The following is a 15,468-nucleotide window of genomic DNA, read 5'->3' on the forward strand; positions in this document are numbered from 1 at the left end:
TAGCAAAGTATGAACAATTTCTTACCTCAACCAGAGATGAACCATACCCAAATTTACTCCAGACACTGAAAATTGCGACCAGAATAAGTCTTCAAATCAACATGTATAAAAAGAAACTCTTTACTAAAGGAGACTTGCAGAAAAAAAGGAAAAGTGACATTGCTACTTATATTGTAGGATCACGTCTTCAAAGACCTAGTTAATTAGCACTAACTCACTATGAACTTACGACCACAGTGAATAACAAGACAAAACTTAAACTTCACATAGCAAACCATAATTCTCACATCTAATTCAATACTTTACAATAACTCTATAAAACTTACCTTCAACTACAGCCTCCACAAGTCTGAGAATGTTGAGATTGACCTTGAGTGGCTGGGAGGTCACCTCAAAGACGATACTCTGCGTTCCTCGAGGGACCTCAACCGAGCTTTTGGCTTTCAAGAAGAAGACTTGAGTATCACCAGTTCGCACTCGACCCCCGCAAGTTGCACTTACTCTAACCCCTTCGACGCCCATCAAACCCCTTGCATTGTGCACCTCTGACGAGGTCAGGGCGCCGCCCACATCGTCTGTATCTTCGGAGACTTCGTCGGAGAGGTCAAGGGGGTCCTCGAGAAGCGTTGCCTCTTCGTCTGACAACAGCTCTTTTAAATGCTCCAGATAAACCTCTTCACCCTTGAGGATATCCTTGATCTGAACCATGACCAACTTGTAGGTCCGATTCTTCCCATGACCTCGGGTCGACCCGACCTGAGTGATCTTGGCTGTGAGGACAAGTTGAGCATCCCTTCCCGCTTTTTCGATGTAGTCTGGCCAGCAAGCTAAGGAGGGTGTTCCTGATATCAGCAGCAACGCCAAAAGGACTGTGAGAAGCAAATGGCCATCCATGATTGGGAAGGAAGAAGTGATTGACTGATGAGCTCTTAGATCAATTAGTCACATCATTCCCCTTGACCTGATTAGGCTCAAAGTCCTCGAACAGTGCTGGGTTCCCAGCTAATTTCACATGAATTCACTCCTGATAAGGAAACGCGACATCACACTTTACCTCTTCTAAAACAGCAGACCTCATGACACCAAAAACGTAAAAAAGAAAAAAAAACTAATTCACTAATTATAAAAATACTTAGTACTTGTGTTGTTAGACCGTCAAGCAATCTACGATAAACTATTCCATCGCTGTCACATGCTTCAATTTCCTGAAAAGAAAAGAAAAAGATTTTATTACTATTACCAAAGACAAGAAAACCCTACCAAATTTCTTATAAATTTAAAGGAAACATAAATCAAAGAAAAGACTGTCGATGACAGAAAAGTTAAAATTGTCCACCTTTTATTCGTTTAAGGAAAGTTAGAAAATCCATAATAATCTGATATTTTTCTTTTGAAGAAAATTAGCGCTACATCAGAATATAAGAAAATCTACTTAAAGTTTACTCAAGTTTACGCCTATCAATTTCCCATATATATTAGAAAGTAGTTAAAAACAATTTTACAAAGCATAACACCAATTAAAACCTAATAAGACGCCATTCCCTTCACTGTAACAAATCACCCATCATATTTCTTCCACAATTTTCGCTTAAAAAAAATTGTATCCAGAACAACTTTCAGCAACACTTGAATCATTGCAAGACATTGCCGAAACAATGGAACCAACAAATCAGACCTAATTCATTAGCACCATGAAAGGAAGCCTTAACGAAGGCGAATATCGGCAAAGAGCAGCCATTTATCAACATAGCAGCCATTCCTTTCTAAATCGACCCCTGAGACGTCCTATCCCCACCCCCCACCCCCTCCCCATCAACACCTTACGAGGCTAATGGAGTGGGAAAACAAGTAGTAATATGAAGACAATATGAATTTAATTTCTCTTCCTCTATAAATGTACCTCTGTCTATTTTCTATCGTCAGGATGCCTGAAAACTTTAAATCAATCAATCTATTTTCTATCTATATCCCAATCAATCTTAAAGGCGTGACTTAGTTATCAGTGCCATCTGCTACTCAGTGTAAAATTCAATGCCTATGGTATAAAAAAGGATTTGAAGGAGGGTCATGGTGCTGATAAACATACCCATGTCTGAAGGAACAGTGGTTAACCAAGGGTAAGGCTAAAATGTTGTAACAATGATGTAAAATACAATTATTCTTGGTTTGTTAATAAAAAGAGAAATTCAAATATTGATGTCGGAAATACTATGTATAGATGATGAAATGCATCTTATTAGAGAAGGTGATGACTGCAATGTGGTTAGAGAAGCTTCGATGAAATGCAAAATATCTTATAAAAATAAACTCGGCTTATATGAAATTATCATAAAATCCAGCAATGCCTTCGATGCTTCCTTGTTGACGCAAAACCAAATTTATTGATATAACGATTTCACCTTTGTTTTTAAAATGCCAACTTATAAAATTACCTTACAAAAAAAGCAGCTGAAAAGTAGATCCTGAGAAATTAATGTATCTGCTAAAAGGTTTAAAAAATTAAGATAATGATAGACATGAGATAAAAAAGAAATAGAAAAACAACGAGCAAGAAAACATCAATAATGCGACACCTTGATCCAGCAGTATTGAAATCGCTGTCAAGTCGATTACAATACCTTGGTGTATGCTTCGAAGAACGATTAATTATTCAAATAGGTAGATATATACTTAATCCTAACTCTGAACCAATATCAGTAGCGCTTCAAACTTAATTAAAAAATACTATGTATCTCAAAGCCCCGGATATCCCTTTAAGGTTTTCCTTGCATCTTACACAAACAAGAAAAACTTACAAAAGAAAACGGACGAAGGTGTGTGTGTGTGTACTTTTCCTCCCAGATAAAATTTGCCGTACAGACAAGAGGAGCCGAGGATGCCCAATTAAGGGCAACTACGGACAAGGCTTCAATTGCACGCTCAATGGGGTTTTGGCTTTTATGGTTCTCTTTTCAAAGTCCCAGCACGACAGACGGCCATTAAGATCAGCAGGGAAGAAACACGGAAAGAAAAATCTTGGGGAAGTAGTGTGAAGATTCTCAGGTGAGGAAAAAAATCAGTTTTTACCTAAAAGGCAAAATGGTCTCTAGTAAGGTTGGGTCCACTAGTTACGGAATTTTCATGAATTTTCATGGTAAAACTTGAAGAAACTTTAAATTTTTCTGTTTCATAACGTACAAAATTTTTAGCTCCAGTTTTTTTTTTTATTTTTTTTTGTAAATTCTACTAATCTGGCAGGATGGCTTTTGGCAGTCTTTTAACATGATCATCTTGCTTTAGCTGCCTGTACGTATGGCACTATCAAGGCAAATTTTCTTGAATAATAAGCTAACCTTGCGGTCACTCAAGTACAATATTTCACAATTGCAAAAAGAAAAAAAACAAGGAGGAAAAAGAAGAAAAAATAACACTCGTTAGCAATGACAGGGTTTGAATTGTGCAAAGCGAGTAGGTAACTCACCCAGTAACATGGAAATGAAATTAGAATCAATTCATGTGCGTTATCCCCTGGAAAGTGCTTACGTAGAATTTCCTGAGAGTATTACCAAACCAGTAAATGTTTTCTATCGACCACCACTATATGATTCGTTTGTTTTTGGGGAAACGTTTGCGGTCACTCGGGTCACGTTTCTAAACCCACATAGACCACGAATACGATCTCCCTTTAATTATCTAAGAACAATGGATTGCCTTTGAATAAAATTTGAGGAGTTACGATGACCAGATAAGAGTGGCAGACACACGGACGAACAAAACAAACTGAAGAAAAAGCAATCCCCTCTCCCGAGCTTGTCGATTGAGAACTTACATAGGCCCTAAAAATAGGTTAAGAAAATATACAGTATTCATAATACAATCTTGAAATTTCAGTCAATATTGATCCAATGGCAAAAAGAAAGGCAACCTTTTTGGGGGGGAAGATATAAAGCAAAATGTTCAAAAGGGTTTTACCGAAATAGCACTACAGTCTTTTCTGCTTCTATTAGTCCCCCACCCCACCTTCCTTGACCAAGCTCCAAATTCCTGGGATTAAGTTTAGATCTACGATGTTGTTTTATTGTCAAGAAGCATCGAAAAAAGTCGAGACGTGTCTGCGTAGGAAAACGTTCATGGGATGTACGACAGTAGTGGGAGCAACGTTTGTTGACATGTCCCTGATACTCATACTCTATCTCTCTCTCTCTCTCTCTCTCTCTCTCTCTCTCTCTCTCTCTCTCTCTCTCTCTCTCTCTCTCTCTCTCTCACACAAACTTTTAAGTTACCATTATTTAAATATACGAAATCAAGCATTCGTTTTAAACACATCCCCTCGATTCTCACCATCACCTTCATCAGCACCGCATTTTAATCAAATGGAATTTTTATTACGTAACTGAAAAAACTCTTATTTGATCATTCAACACTGCAAACTACTTCGAAAAATACTTTTGAGCGTAACACGACCTCATCATACCTCACGTGAACCTTGAAAACCACTCACAAACCTTCGGTAAATTAATCCCTTGATAACAAATTGGAAAAAAATCTTTGTGAAAAGAAGCTAAAGAATGCAAAGAAACTGGTGAGGAATCATTTTTCATTGCAGGCCGAGACTGAAACGTTGAAATGTAACCTCGGTCAAGTGCTTGTAACATTAGAGTAAAACTAACACGACTTGAATAAAAAACGACTTATAGAAAAAAAATATTGATGTAAATTGAAATTGGATATTTCTAAAAGGTTAAAAGGCCTAAAAATTCTATTTCTATGTCAATATGAAAATAAGAAAAATCAAATGTACCCGTTTTTGAAGCCATTAGCTTGGTCAAAAAGAAATCGATTGAACTTTCTACGTTTTTAGTCTAAAGGAAAATAAGATACATATGTAACAATGGCATAGATGCTCAAAATCACGATGCTATTCTTTAATTAAAGATATCTTTGGCTTTCAGAAGACGTTTTTTCTTATTAATGAGCAATTACACATACCAACCAAAAATTGGATTCTTTGTAGTTGCTACAATCTTTAAACGCTTTGAAAATAAGAATCACTGATATTTTCCGTAAACTCCTAAAAGATGTCTTAATATATCTGCATGTTTCACATTAAACTGGTTGTGGCATCTTATTGGAAACGTCCCTCTCCGGCAAATCCGTTGGACAAGAGTTCGAACTAAGCTCAAACTCGACCGTTTCCATTAGTCTCTGTAACCTCACTATTCTTGAGGAATGTGGATTAGGGTTTTGGGGCAGCTTGCTGAGTCATCAGCAGCTATTGCCTGACCCTCCCTGGAGAGGGGGCCTTGAGCACTGGTCATTGTATATAATTATGACCAGTCTCTAGGAGTCTAGGGTATCGTCCAGTTCCTTGCCTCTGCCATTCATGAGCGACCTTTAAACTAAAATATGTCAGGTATAAGCAGCGAAAGAACAATTTCATTTAAAAAGTGAGAAAAACTATTTATATGAATTAAAAAAATGCAAACAGCGAAGTATAAGAAATACAGAAGAGAACCCCCACCGAATATCACCGCACAATGACCACAAAATCGACCTTAAACGCCCGAATTTAATGGCGACACTTTGGCTTCTTTCGAAGATTCCAAAACACCTACGATCCTGAGAAATAAAAATGGCGGAATCCATATAAAGGAAACGATCAGCAATAGCCGTCGTAAAAACCTCAAGCTTACCACCAGATGGCCAACAAAGCTCCCCGTACACAGAAGCCGCCTTTTCTTAATCCCCTCACGCTTTTATGGGCGTTTTATTCCGATGTCGTAACGCGTTTCTTCGCACTACTACACGGCTGCGTTCAATGGTAATGAAGATTAAACCCGTATAAGTCAAGTGCCAAACATAGGGTTGGGCTGATAAAAAAAAAAAGGGGGGGGGGGTGAGGTGAAATAAAAATAAAATAGCAAAAAAAACCTGTGGTTCCCATAATTAGAAATGTAGTTAACATCTGACTTAATAAATCACTTTACAACATCCACCAACAAAAAGGTTTTTAATTACCCTCTCAGCACCCGTCGGAACAGAAAAACTCCCTGGAAACCACGGCCTGGGTTAATTCATAATGGCCACACTTAGATGATATCAACGGGGACGATAAGAGGTAGCCCGATTAATCTTAACGGCTGCTTTAATTCGCACAGGCACCGATATCCGATAAACATCACAAGACGGGCCGCGCCGCGTTCTCTTCAGATGCACCCACGCGGAAGAATCTTAGCTCAACAGTACCAGGTAGGGAAGACTTTCTTTTAAAGCAAGGTGAATGTCTCACATCGATAGCTATCTTATGGAATTTGCAATAAGTTACTTACAATTATGTTTGCGCGATATCTGAACCTAATCTGGGATATTCTTGTATTTTCTATTAATGAAATTCTAAAATTCAAATAGGTCGTAATAATGTCTCCTTTTGGGTTACAGACGGATATACTCAAGCGGCAAATCTGTAAACTACACAGTTTTATAATCAAACACGATAAGCAACCCTATTAAAGTCAATAATTTGAAACTAAACGTATTTAAATGAGAGGATCTGTAGACAAAAATCCTGATTATGCTGAGTAAATCTGTGCAAAGTCCTACGAAAAACATAAGAAAATAAAATCTATTTAATCCCACATGGATTATGCTAATTCTGTGGATGACTCTCGTAACATACATTTATTTTCTAAATATAGATGTGTATTTCTGCATCCATATAGTAACTCGACTAAAAAAAACTGCATGTCCGACAACTATACATTCCTTTCATACTATTAAAAAAATCCTTGTAGGGGACTCGTTTTCACATCATTCATTTTCGTAGTTAGTGTACGTAAAAGTTTAACATATTCTTTGAATAGTGCCTAAGTAATATCATTGCATATACAATTTACTCTAAGTAAATTCCGTCATAACAAACGGACTTTAAAACACTTTCAACAGCAAAGTATCATATAAAAAATGGTAGAGGTTATCAAGTGAGACAAAGTGTCTAAAAAGGTATCTCTTTCTGCCAAGATAAGGAACACTTACCCCATCTAGACAATCCGTAAGATGCTATCTAAGACAAGATTAATCGCTGACTGGTAAGACGAATCACTTAATTTGGTGGTGAATATCATCAGCGACTAAAAATGAATCAATGAAAAATTGGCAACCGAAAAGTTTAGCTACGGAGGTCTGAGAGTACAAGAGAAAAACGAGTGATTACAATTTGAAACAATACCAAACAAAATAAAACTTAACCCATAAAATATATATAACTTACTCTTGTCAAACCATTTGTTTGTATCTAGGAGATATTTCTTCATATGAGTGCACACACACACACACGTATATATATATATATATATATATATATATATATATATATATATATATATATATATATATATATATATATATACATATATATATATACATACATATACATATATATATATATATATATATATATATATATATATATATATATATATATATATATATATATATATAGAATATATAAAGCATATTCTTTGAATGCATTGCCCAAGACCAAATTTATCTATATCTGAAGTAAATTTTTCCTGTAACCCCTAACTCGATACTCTCATTAATGTTAACGGGTTCCTTTAGCTTCAGAATCTATACATACACTATAAAACATCAAAATTAAAACAAGAGGAAAAAGAAATAAAGATAGAATAGTGCGGTAGAGTGTACCCTAAAACAAGATTTAAATCCAGCATTCGTTTCAAGCTACTGACTGTAAAATCATTTGTGACGAGAGAGAGAGAGAGAGAGAGAGAGAGAGAGAGAGAGAGAGAGAGAGAGAGAGAGAGAGAGATTAATGTTTAATCCCTTATCCATTCACTTCCCTCAAGTCTGATAAGCAAAATAATGGGAAGGAAAAAAATCTTTTGACCATATTAGGTCTCTTCAAATATCCAACACCAACCAAATTTTGAAAATTCTCGGAGGGGGAAAAATAAACTCAAGCCTGTAAACAAGAATATTTATGCTGCCAACACATCATGCCAGACTAATCACATCCTCAGATCTTTTGAGTTACGGCAGAGGCTTTGTACTAAATGTCCCGAAAGTCTCAGGCGTAAATTCATCTAAGATCCAATTATGCCATTTTTGTCTTCTGGGCTGAATGCGCTAAGGTGAGGTTATCACTTTTTACTGCTGAGGGGTTTAGGAAACTTTACTGTCATCCAATTTAAATTTTGCCATCTTATTATGATTGTGTTAGCATTATATGTATATATATATATATATATATATATATATATATATATATATATATATATATATATATATATAATTATACATATATACATATATATATGTATGTACATATATAGAGAGAGTATATACAGTGTATATATATATATATATATATATATATATATATATATATATATATATATATTATATATATATACACATATATATACATATACATATATCATATATATTATGTGTATATATATATATAATATATATATATATATATATATATATATATATATATATATATACATCAAACTTTTACACTCCCTCCGCAAAATAGCAAAAAATATAAAGTGCTCTAAAGAGAGAGAGAGAGAGAGAGAGAGAGAGAGAGAGAGAGAGAGAGAGAGAGAGAGAGAGAGAGAGAGAGAGAGAGAGAGGTGTAAATCAAAACAAGTTCTGAGTCCTCATTAAACCCGTTTTCCTCACGAACAGTCTCCGAGGAACATCAATTCTCAGTATCACATTAAGAAGCTTGTAAATGTTGGCCTTTAAAACAGTACACACAGCACATTGTCAGACAACCTTTGGGTCATGTTATATGGAAAAATTTGAACTTAATATCAAGGGTATACTGTAATACTGGACCTTAAACTCAGTCATATGGGCATTTTGTAATACTCGCCCTTAACTTACTGTTATGAGCACATTGTTACGCTGGATTTTCAATCTTCGGGGACTAACCAATTCTAATCCTGAAATCCAAATCCACCTTGAAATATTAGAGCTGAAACTCAAGCCCCAAGTGATACTTGACCTTAAACTAAAACCGTAAAGGATACTGGAATACTAGACCTCAAATTCAACCCCTAAATCACCGTGCAACAGACCTTAAATTCAAACCCCTGAAGCACCTTGCAACATTTACACCTTAAAACCAATCCCTACGGTACCTTGTGATACAAGACCTTACACTTCAGCCCCATAGTCACCTTGGAATACTATATCCTAAGCTCCAACCCTAAGACAACTATAACTCTTAAGTCATAAAGCACATTGCAACACTAAACATTAACCTCAACCAGAAAGGCACATATTGTAGGATCTTTAACTCAACACCTAAGGCACCTTGTAATAAAAACCTAAATCAATGACAACGTTTCCCCCAGCCCCAACGTTGCTTGGCGTAACATATCTTACACTGAACACATAACCTTGTAACATTAAATCCTAAACTCAATCCTAGTAACCTCTTATAATACTAGACCTGAAACTAGGTAACACATGAATTCAAATCCCTAAGGTACCTTATAATACTATATCAAAAACTCAACACCAAAGGCGCCTTGTAACACAAACTGAAACTCAAACACCACATATGAAAAAAATAAACCTTGAAATCAACCCCTTAGGCACTTTGTAACACTAAACATCATTTCAGTCCATATGTTGAGAAGATGGTGTTGTAGCACTAAACCATATATTCAACCCTTAAGGCACCTCGTAACACAATTGCTGAAACTTAATCCTTACACTTTTTAACACTAAACCTTAAGCTCCACCCATAAGGGATCTAGTGATATACTACAGTAAACATTAAACTAAACCCCTTGAAACACCTTGTAACGTTAGTTATTAAAAGCTCAATCACTGCCTCTGGTAACGCTGGACCTTGAACTCAACCCCTAGGCACCTCACAAGACTAGATGCTAAACTCCCCCTAAGGCACCTTTTCATACCAGATCTTACACTCAACCTCTGAAGCTCGTTGTAAAACTGGACTTCAGACTCAATCTCTATGATACCTTTTAACACTAAACCTTACAATCCTTGCGCCTTCTAACAACAGAGTACGCTCAATCCCTAAAGCTCTTTGTAATACTAGACCCTATATTCAACCCATAAAGCACTTTGTAATACTAGACCCTATATTCAACCCATAAAGCACTTTGTAATACTAGACATTACACACAACCAATGCACCTTGTAACACTAGACCTTAAACTCGCCCCATATAGAACCTTATAAAAATTGATCTTAAACTTAATGCATAAGGCACCTTTTTATGTTAGACCTTAAACTCAACTCCTGTACCTGGTGACGCAAGGCAAACTAAACCCCTAAAAGCACCTTATAATACTAGAACCTAAACTCAACCCTCAAGGCATCTTGTAACACTGGACCTCAAGCTCAACCCCTGAAACACCTTGTAACAGTAGACATTAAACTGAACCTCTACGGCACCATGTTATATTATCATCACCATCATCATAAACATCATTATCATTATTATTATCAATACTTGCTAAGCTACAACACTAGTTGGAAAAGCAGGATGCTATAAGCCCAAGCGCTCCAACAGGGAAAATAGCTCCGTGAGGAGAGGAAATAAGGAAAAACTACAAGAGAAGTTTAAGAACAATATTCAATATTAAAATATATTTTTCATATATAAACTATAAAAACTTGAAAATAACAAGAGGAAGAAAAATTAGATAGAATAGTGTGCACGAGTGTACCCTCAAGCCAGAGAACTCTAACCCAAGACAGTGGAAGTCCATGGTACAAAGGCTATGGCACTACCCAATGATTTGATTTTGGAATGTCTTCTCCTAGAAGACCTGCTTACCATAGCTAAAGAGTGTTCTACCCTTACCAATTGTTAAGTAGCCACTGAACAATTACAGTGCAGTAATTAACCCCTTGAGTGAAGAATTGTTTGGTAATCTCAGTGTTGTCAGACATATAAGGATAGAGGAGAACCTACAAAGAATTGGCCAGACTATTCGGTGTATGTGTAGGCTAAGGGAGAGTGAACCGTATGATGATGCAATGTAGTGCTGTCTGGCCAAAGGACCTCATAACTCTCTAGCGGTAGTATCTCAACGGGTGGCTGGTGCCCTGGCCAACCTACTACCTACAATATAATCTTAAAATATATATAATATATATATATATATATATATATATATATATATATAGAGAGAGAGAGAGAGAGAGAGAGAGAGAGAGAGAGAGAGAGAGAGAGAGAGAGAGAGAGAGTTTTCGATTCCCCATCAGCTTAAAATGAAACCAAGTAATTTTTAACTGACTGTGGAGAAATTAATACTACTACTAACGACGACAACAACAACAACAATAATAATAATAATAATTGTCTTTCATTTAAACGAACTGCAACGTTGATGTTCCTCCCCTCCCAATAAGCCTAAAACCGACCAGACTTCCCGCCCAACAAAAATTTCCCTCAAACTGCAAATTTGGACCCAGAGAAGCACGTGCGAATTAGCATTCAATCTTTCCAGACTCCCTAACCGAACTAAAGTCAACACACTTTTCTTCGTCCAAATATGCGGTAAGGTTCCGCGCCTCTGCTTGTCATCAAGGAGGGCTCATTTCCCATCGTTAGAGCGGAGGTAAAAGAAGGGAGCCGGGTAAAAGTAGGAAGTGTTAGGCTATAAAAGGTAGAATGTAAAATGTCAAGATAAATATGTGATTATGCGCATGCACGCACTATTCAGTGTAGGGGATAATTCGCAAAGAAAGTATTTTAAATGGAACTTAGTAGAAAAGTGAATGTGAAACTAAGCATTAATGACATATGAAGTGGGCATAATTCTTTCAAGTATATAACACAATCCTTGATTTTTTATGGTTTACTCAGTAGTTTAAAAATGACACAAGTTCTGAGTTTATGCTTGGGTTTTACCAAATCTTGAATAAAATATCAAATATTACCGGTAAATTCGCATTTAAATTCGACATTTAAATTCGTCTTGCTACATGGGCTTAACTAATCAGCTTCGATTTCTGAATATCTGCAAATCACATAGTCATACGGGTATAAATTATATACCCGGCATATCGAAACGGTTACACTTTTCCTGATGAGATTCACCACACCCTGACATGCACGATTCAAAGCCAGGCGTCTGATACATGCGATTGGCCTACGATAGGTTAGGAACTGGGGTTATGGCACCAAATAGTGATAACATATCTTTATACCAACCACCGATAATCGTTTCTTACTTTTACAATTATAACGGATTAAAGCTCGTTCATACCTCATCATTCAGATTACCTATTTTCACCACAACCAATGCAATACTATGCAATAAAGCTTGAGCCAAGGCTGTAATGAGAGCCAATGTCAATAAAATCCCTACAGATTTTGCATTGTTTTGAACGTTAAAAGACCAAGACGACAAACAAGGTTTGTGTATAATAAAATCTGAATCTGAGAACGCAAGTACAGGAAAGGACAGGCCGTTATCCTCTTGACTCAATACAACATAATCAGATATTTAAAACGTACGAGTAATGTCGTCATAATAATGACTGTACGGCTAGGTTAGATTGATTTGCCATGGTGCCATACTGACATGAAAAACAATCAGTCTTCTGATGTTGAAGTACTGCAGCTGTTATGCTTTCGAAAATTGTAGATGTGGATCCAGCAATCGAGGAACCGTTGTTGATGCACGAAACCTCGATAATAGTAATATGTAACACCGTTACCCCGTAGCCTTTTCTAAATACCCTTAATCGATTGTAGGATGCCTGAGCCAATACTATTCCTGCGTCAATCCTATCTGTTCCATTCAAATATACAACGTGTAAATTTGCCATATCAAGAGGAAACTCGTCTCGAAATCATCTCCACACCTTCGTAAACCGTGTTGAACTGTCATGAGTTTTAACCCCAAATGCTTTTAACTTAGATAAGTGTTGTTTCCTTATAACAAAGATTCGTCGACGTTTCAACATTCACCAAAAATATTCATAGAATCATTATTTTCTCACCATTTTAGGAAGAACGTTCATCTTGCAACACAGTGACTGAAATTTAGACACGACAACGGAGCACATGTAAAGAAACGTTTCGATGTCCAATGTTCCAACTACGTCCGCGGCCGGCAGTGATTGAGACTGTGTTATTGGAACTATTGTTTATTTTGTAATACAATACAAAAGTAGAATGTGCCAAATTTTTACACTTCTTTTCTTTTGAGTAAAAATAACCTGTTTCAGATATTTTTTCTAAATCGTAGTATTATACAATAACCATAACCAGTTACATTCCGATGAGAACTGAGCGGCCATCACGATACAAAGTAATAAACTTTCATCTAAATGTATTTATGATTATATTTGATAATTCTAGCCCATCCACGTATTAAAACATGATAAATTATAGGCTTATTAAACAAAATTCGTTCTTAATGGAACTGACAGACGATAAAACATGATTAGAAAGACTTTTTTTAAAGACTGTTCATGATACCCGTGTTATTTTGAGCCTGAAGATCACCCGCTCGTATCTACCAGCTACTATGAGTCCGGGATTTTCATTTTACTCTTCATTATTATTATTATTATTATTATTATTATTATTATTATTATTATTATTATTATTATTATTATTATTATTGTTGTTGTTGTTGTTGTTGTTATTATCATCATCTAAGCCACAACCCTCATTAGGAAAACAGGATGTCATAAGCCCAAGAGCTGCAACAGGGAAAAATAGATCAGCGAGGAAAGGGAATAAACTATATGAGAAGTAATGAATATAAAATTTCTTATCAGCAACAATGTTAAAATCGTTATGTCAGAATATGAAGACAGACTCATGTCAGCCTGTTCAACATAATGGTTTCTGCAAGTAAGAACTGAGGTTCCACCGATTCAACTGCCCGAGTAGTAAGATTATTCCACATGTCACAGCTGGAATAAAACTAATAGAATACTGTGTGGTATTGAGCTTTATGATGGAAAAGACAATTTGATTGGACTATGGACACACATACAGACGTATTCCGGGAAAAAAAGAAAAAAAAAACGAACTTTATATTGTCAAAATCCACATTATTATAAGATTTATGGAATAAAAACACCTAATGTATCTCTTATCTTGAACATTCAACCTTCCTCCTCCCCTAAAAAATTAAGGCTATAAATCGAGAAAAACGAGAAGTTTAAAATTTCGATGCTTCTCCTCTTTATTCTTATCTATTTAAAATTAATCGTCTTAACATGGGTACCGCTCATTATGCTATCTTACGTTTCAAAACACCTTCTTACTCTAAAAAGAATCCACGTTGACAGTAGAAAATTAAAATTTTATTGCATTTTCCCGCGCCCGTCATACGACAAGGCCATTGGTTCATCTCCCAAGCAGAACGGAAGTGCAGGTATCATTATTATTATTATTATTATTATTATTATTATTATTATTATTATTATTATTACAAGCTAGGTTATAACCCTAGTTGGAAAAGCAAGATGCTATAAGCCCAAGGGCTCCAACAGGAAAAATAGCCCTGTGAGAAAAGGAAACAAGGAAATAAATAAACTACAAGACAAGTAATGAACAATAAAAATGAACTACTTCAAGAACAGTAACAACATTTAAATAGATCCTTCACATGTAAACTATGAAATCTAAAGAAAAAAAAGCTAGGAGAAATAATATAGAACATGCCCCAGAGTACCCCTAAGCAAGAGAACTTTAATTCAAGACCATGGTACAGAGGCTATGGCACTACCAAAGACTAGAGAACAATGGTTTGGTTTTTGAGTGTCCTTCTAGAAGAACTGATTACCATAGCTAAAGAGTCTCTTCTACCCTTGCCAGGAGGAAAGTAGCCACTGAACAATTACATTGCAGTTGTTAACACCTTGAGCAAAGAAGTGCTTGGTAATGTCAGTGTTTTCAGATGTGTGAGGACAGAGGGGAATGTGGTAAGAATAGGCCAGACTATCCGGTGTATGTGTAGGCAGAAGGAAAATGAGCCGTAACCAAAGAGGAGTATTCAATTTAGTACTGACTGGCCAGTCGAAGGACCCAATAACTCTCTAGCGATAGTATCTCAATGGGTGGCTGCTGCCCTGGCCAACCTACTACCTACGACTTTAGGTCAATGTCTTTGGCTACTAGTCACTTCTACTTTTTAGCCTTCTCTTTTGCCTCTATCCCATTTAGTTTTTAAACCTATCAACTTTGCATCAGTTTACCCCAGTTGCACCATAATACTGAATGACCTCCCCAGCCCCGGTGCCGTGCTAAGTGGCTCAGATACATAAATCACTGCCGATTCCGATTATCTAACGTTCTAATTTGCAACTAAACCTGCAGTATTTGTTAGATTACATTTTAAACTACCCTTGGAACAGATTTTTTTTTTTTATTATTTTTTTATTTTTTATTTTTTTTTTTTTTTATTTATTTATTTATTTATTTTTTTTTTGTAAAAGTTGGTGGAG

General features: G+C 36.0%; 1 protein-coding gene across 1 annotated transcript in view; it reads right to left on the bottom strand.

Annotated features, from left to right (window-relative positions):
• Positions 1-15,468, bottom strand: part of LOC137624796 (uncharacterized) — a 90,729-nt gene that overhangs the window by 47,081 nt on the left and 28,180 nt on the right. Inside the window, exon 2 of the mRNA XM_068355750.1 lies at positions 302-1,205. Coding sequence (XP_068211851.1) covers positions 302-894 — 593 coding nt within the window. The 5' untranslated portion in view covers positions 895-1,205. The remainder of the gene's footprint in view (positions 1-301; positions 1,206-15,468) is intronic.

The sequence above is a fragment of the Palaemon carinicauda genome, chromosome 31 (assembly GCF_036898095.1).
Source record: "Palaemon carinicauda isolate YSFRI2023 chromosome 31, ASM3689809v2, whole genome shotgun sequence".
Lineage (NCBI taxonomy): Eukaryota > Metazoa > Arthropoda > Malacostraca > Decapoda > Palaemonidae > Palaemon > Palaemon carinicauda.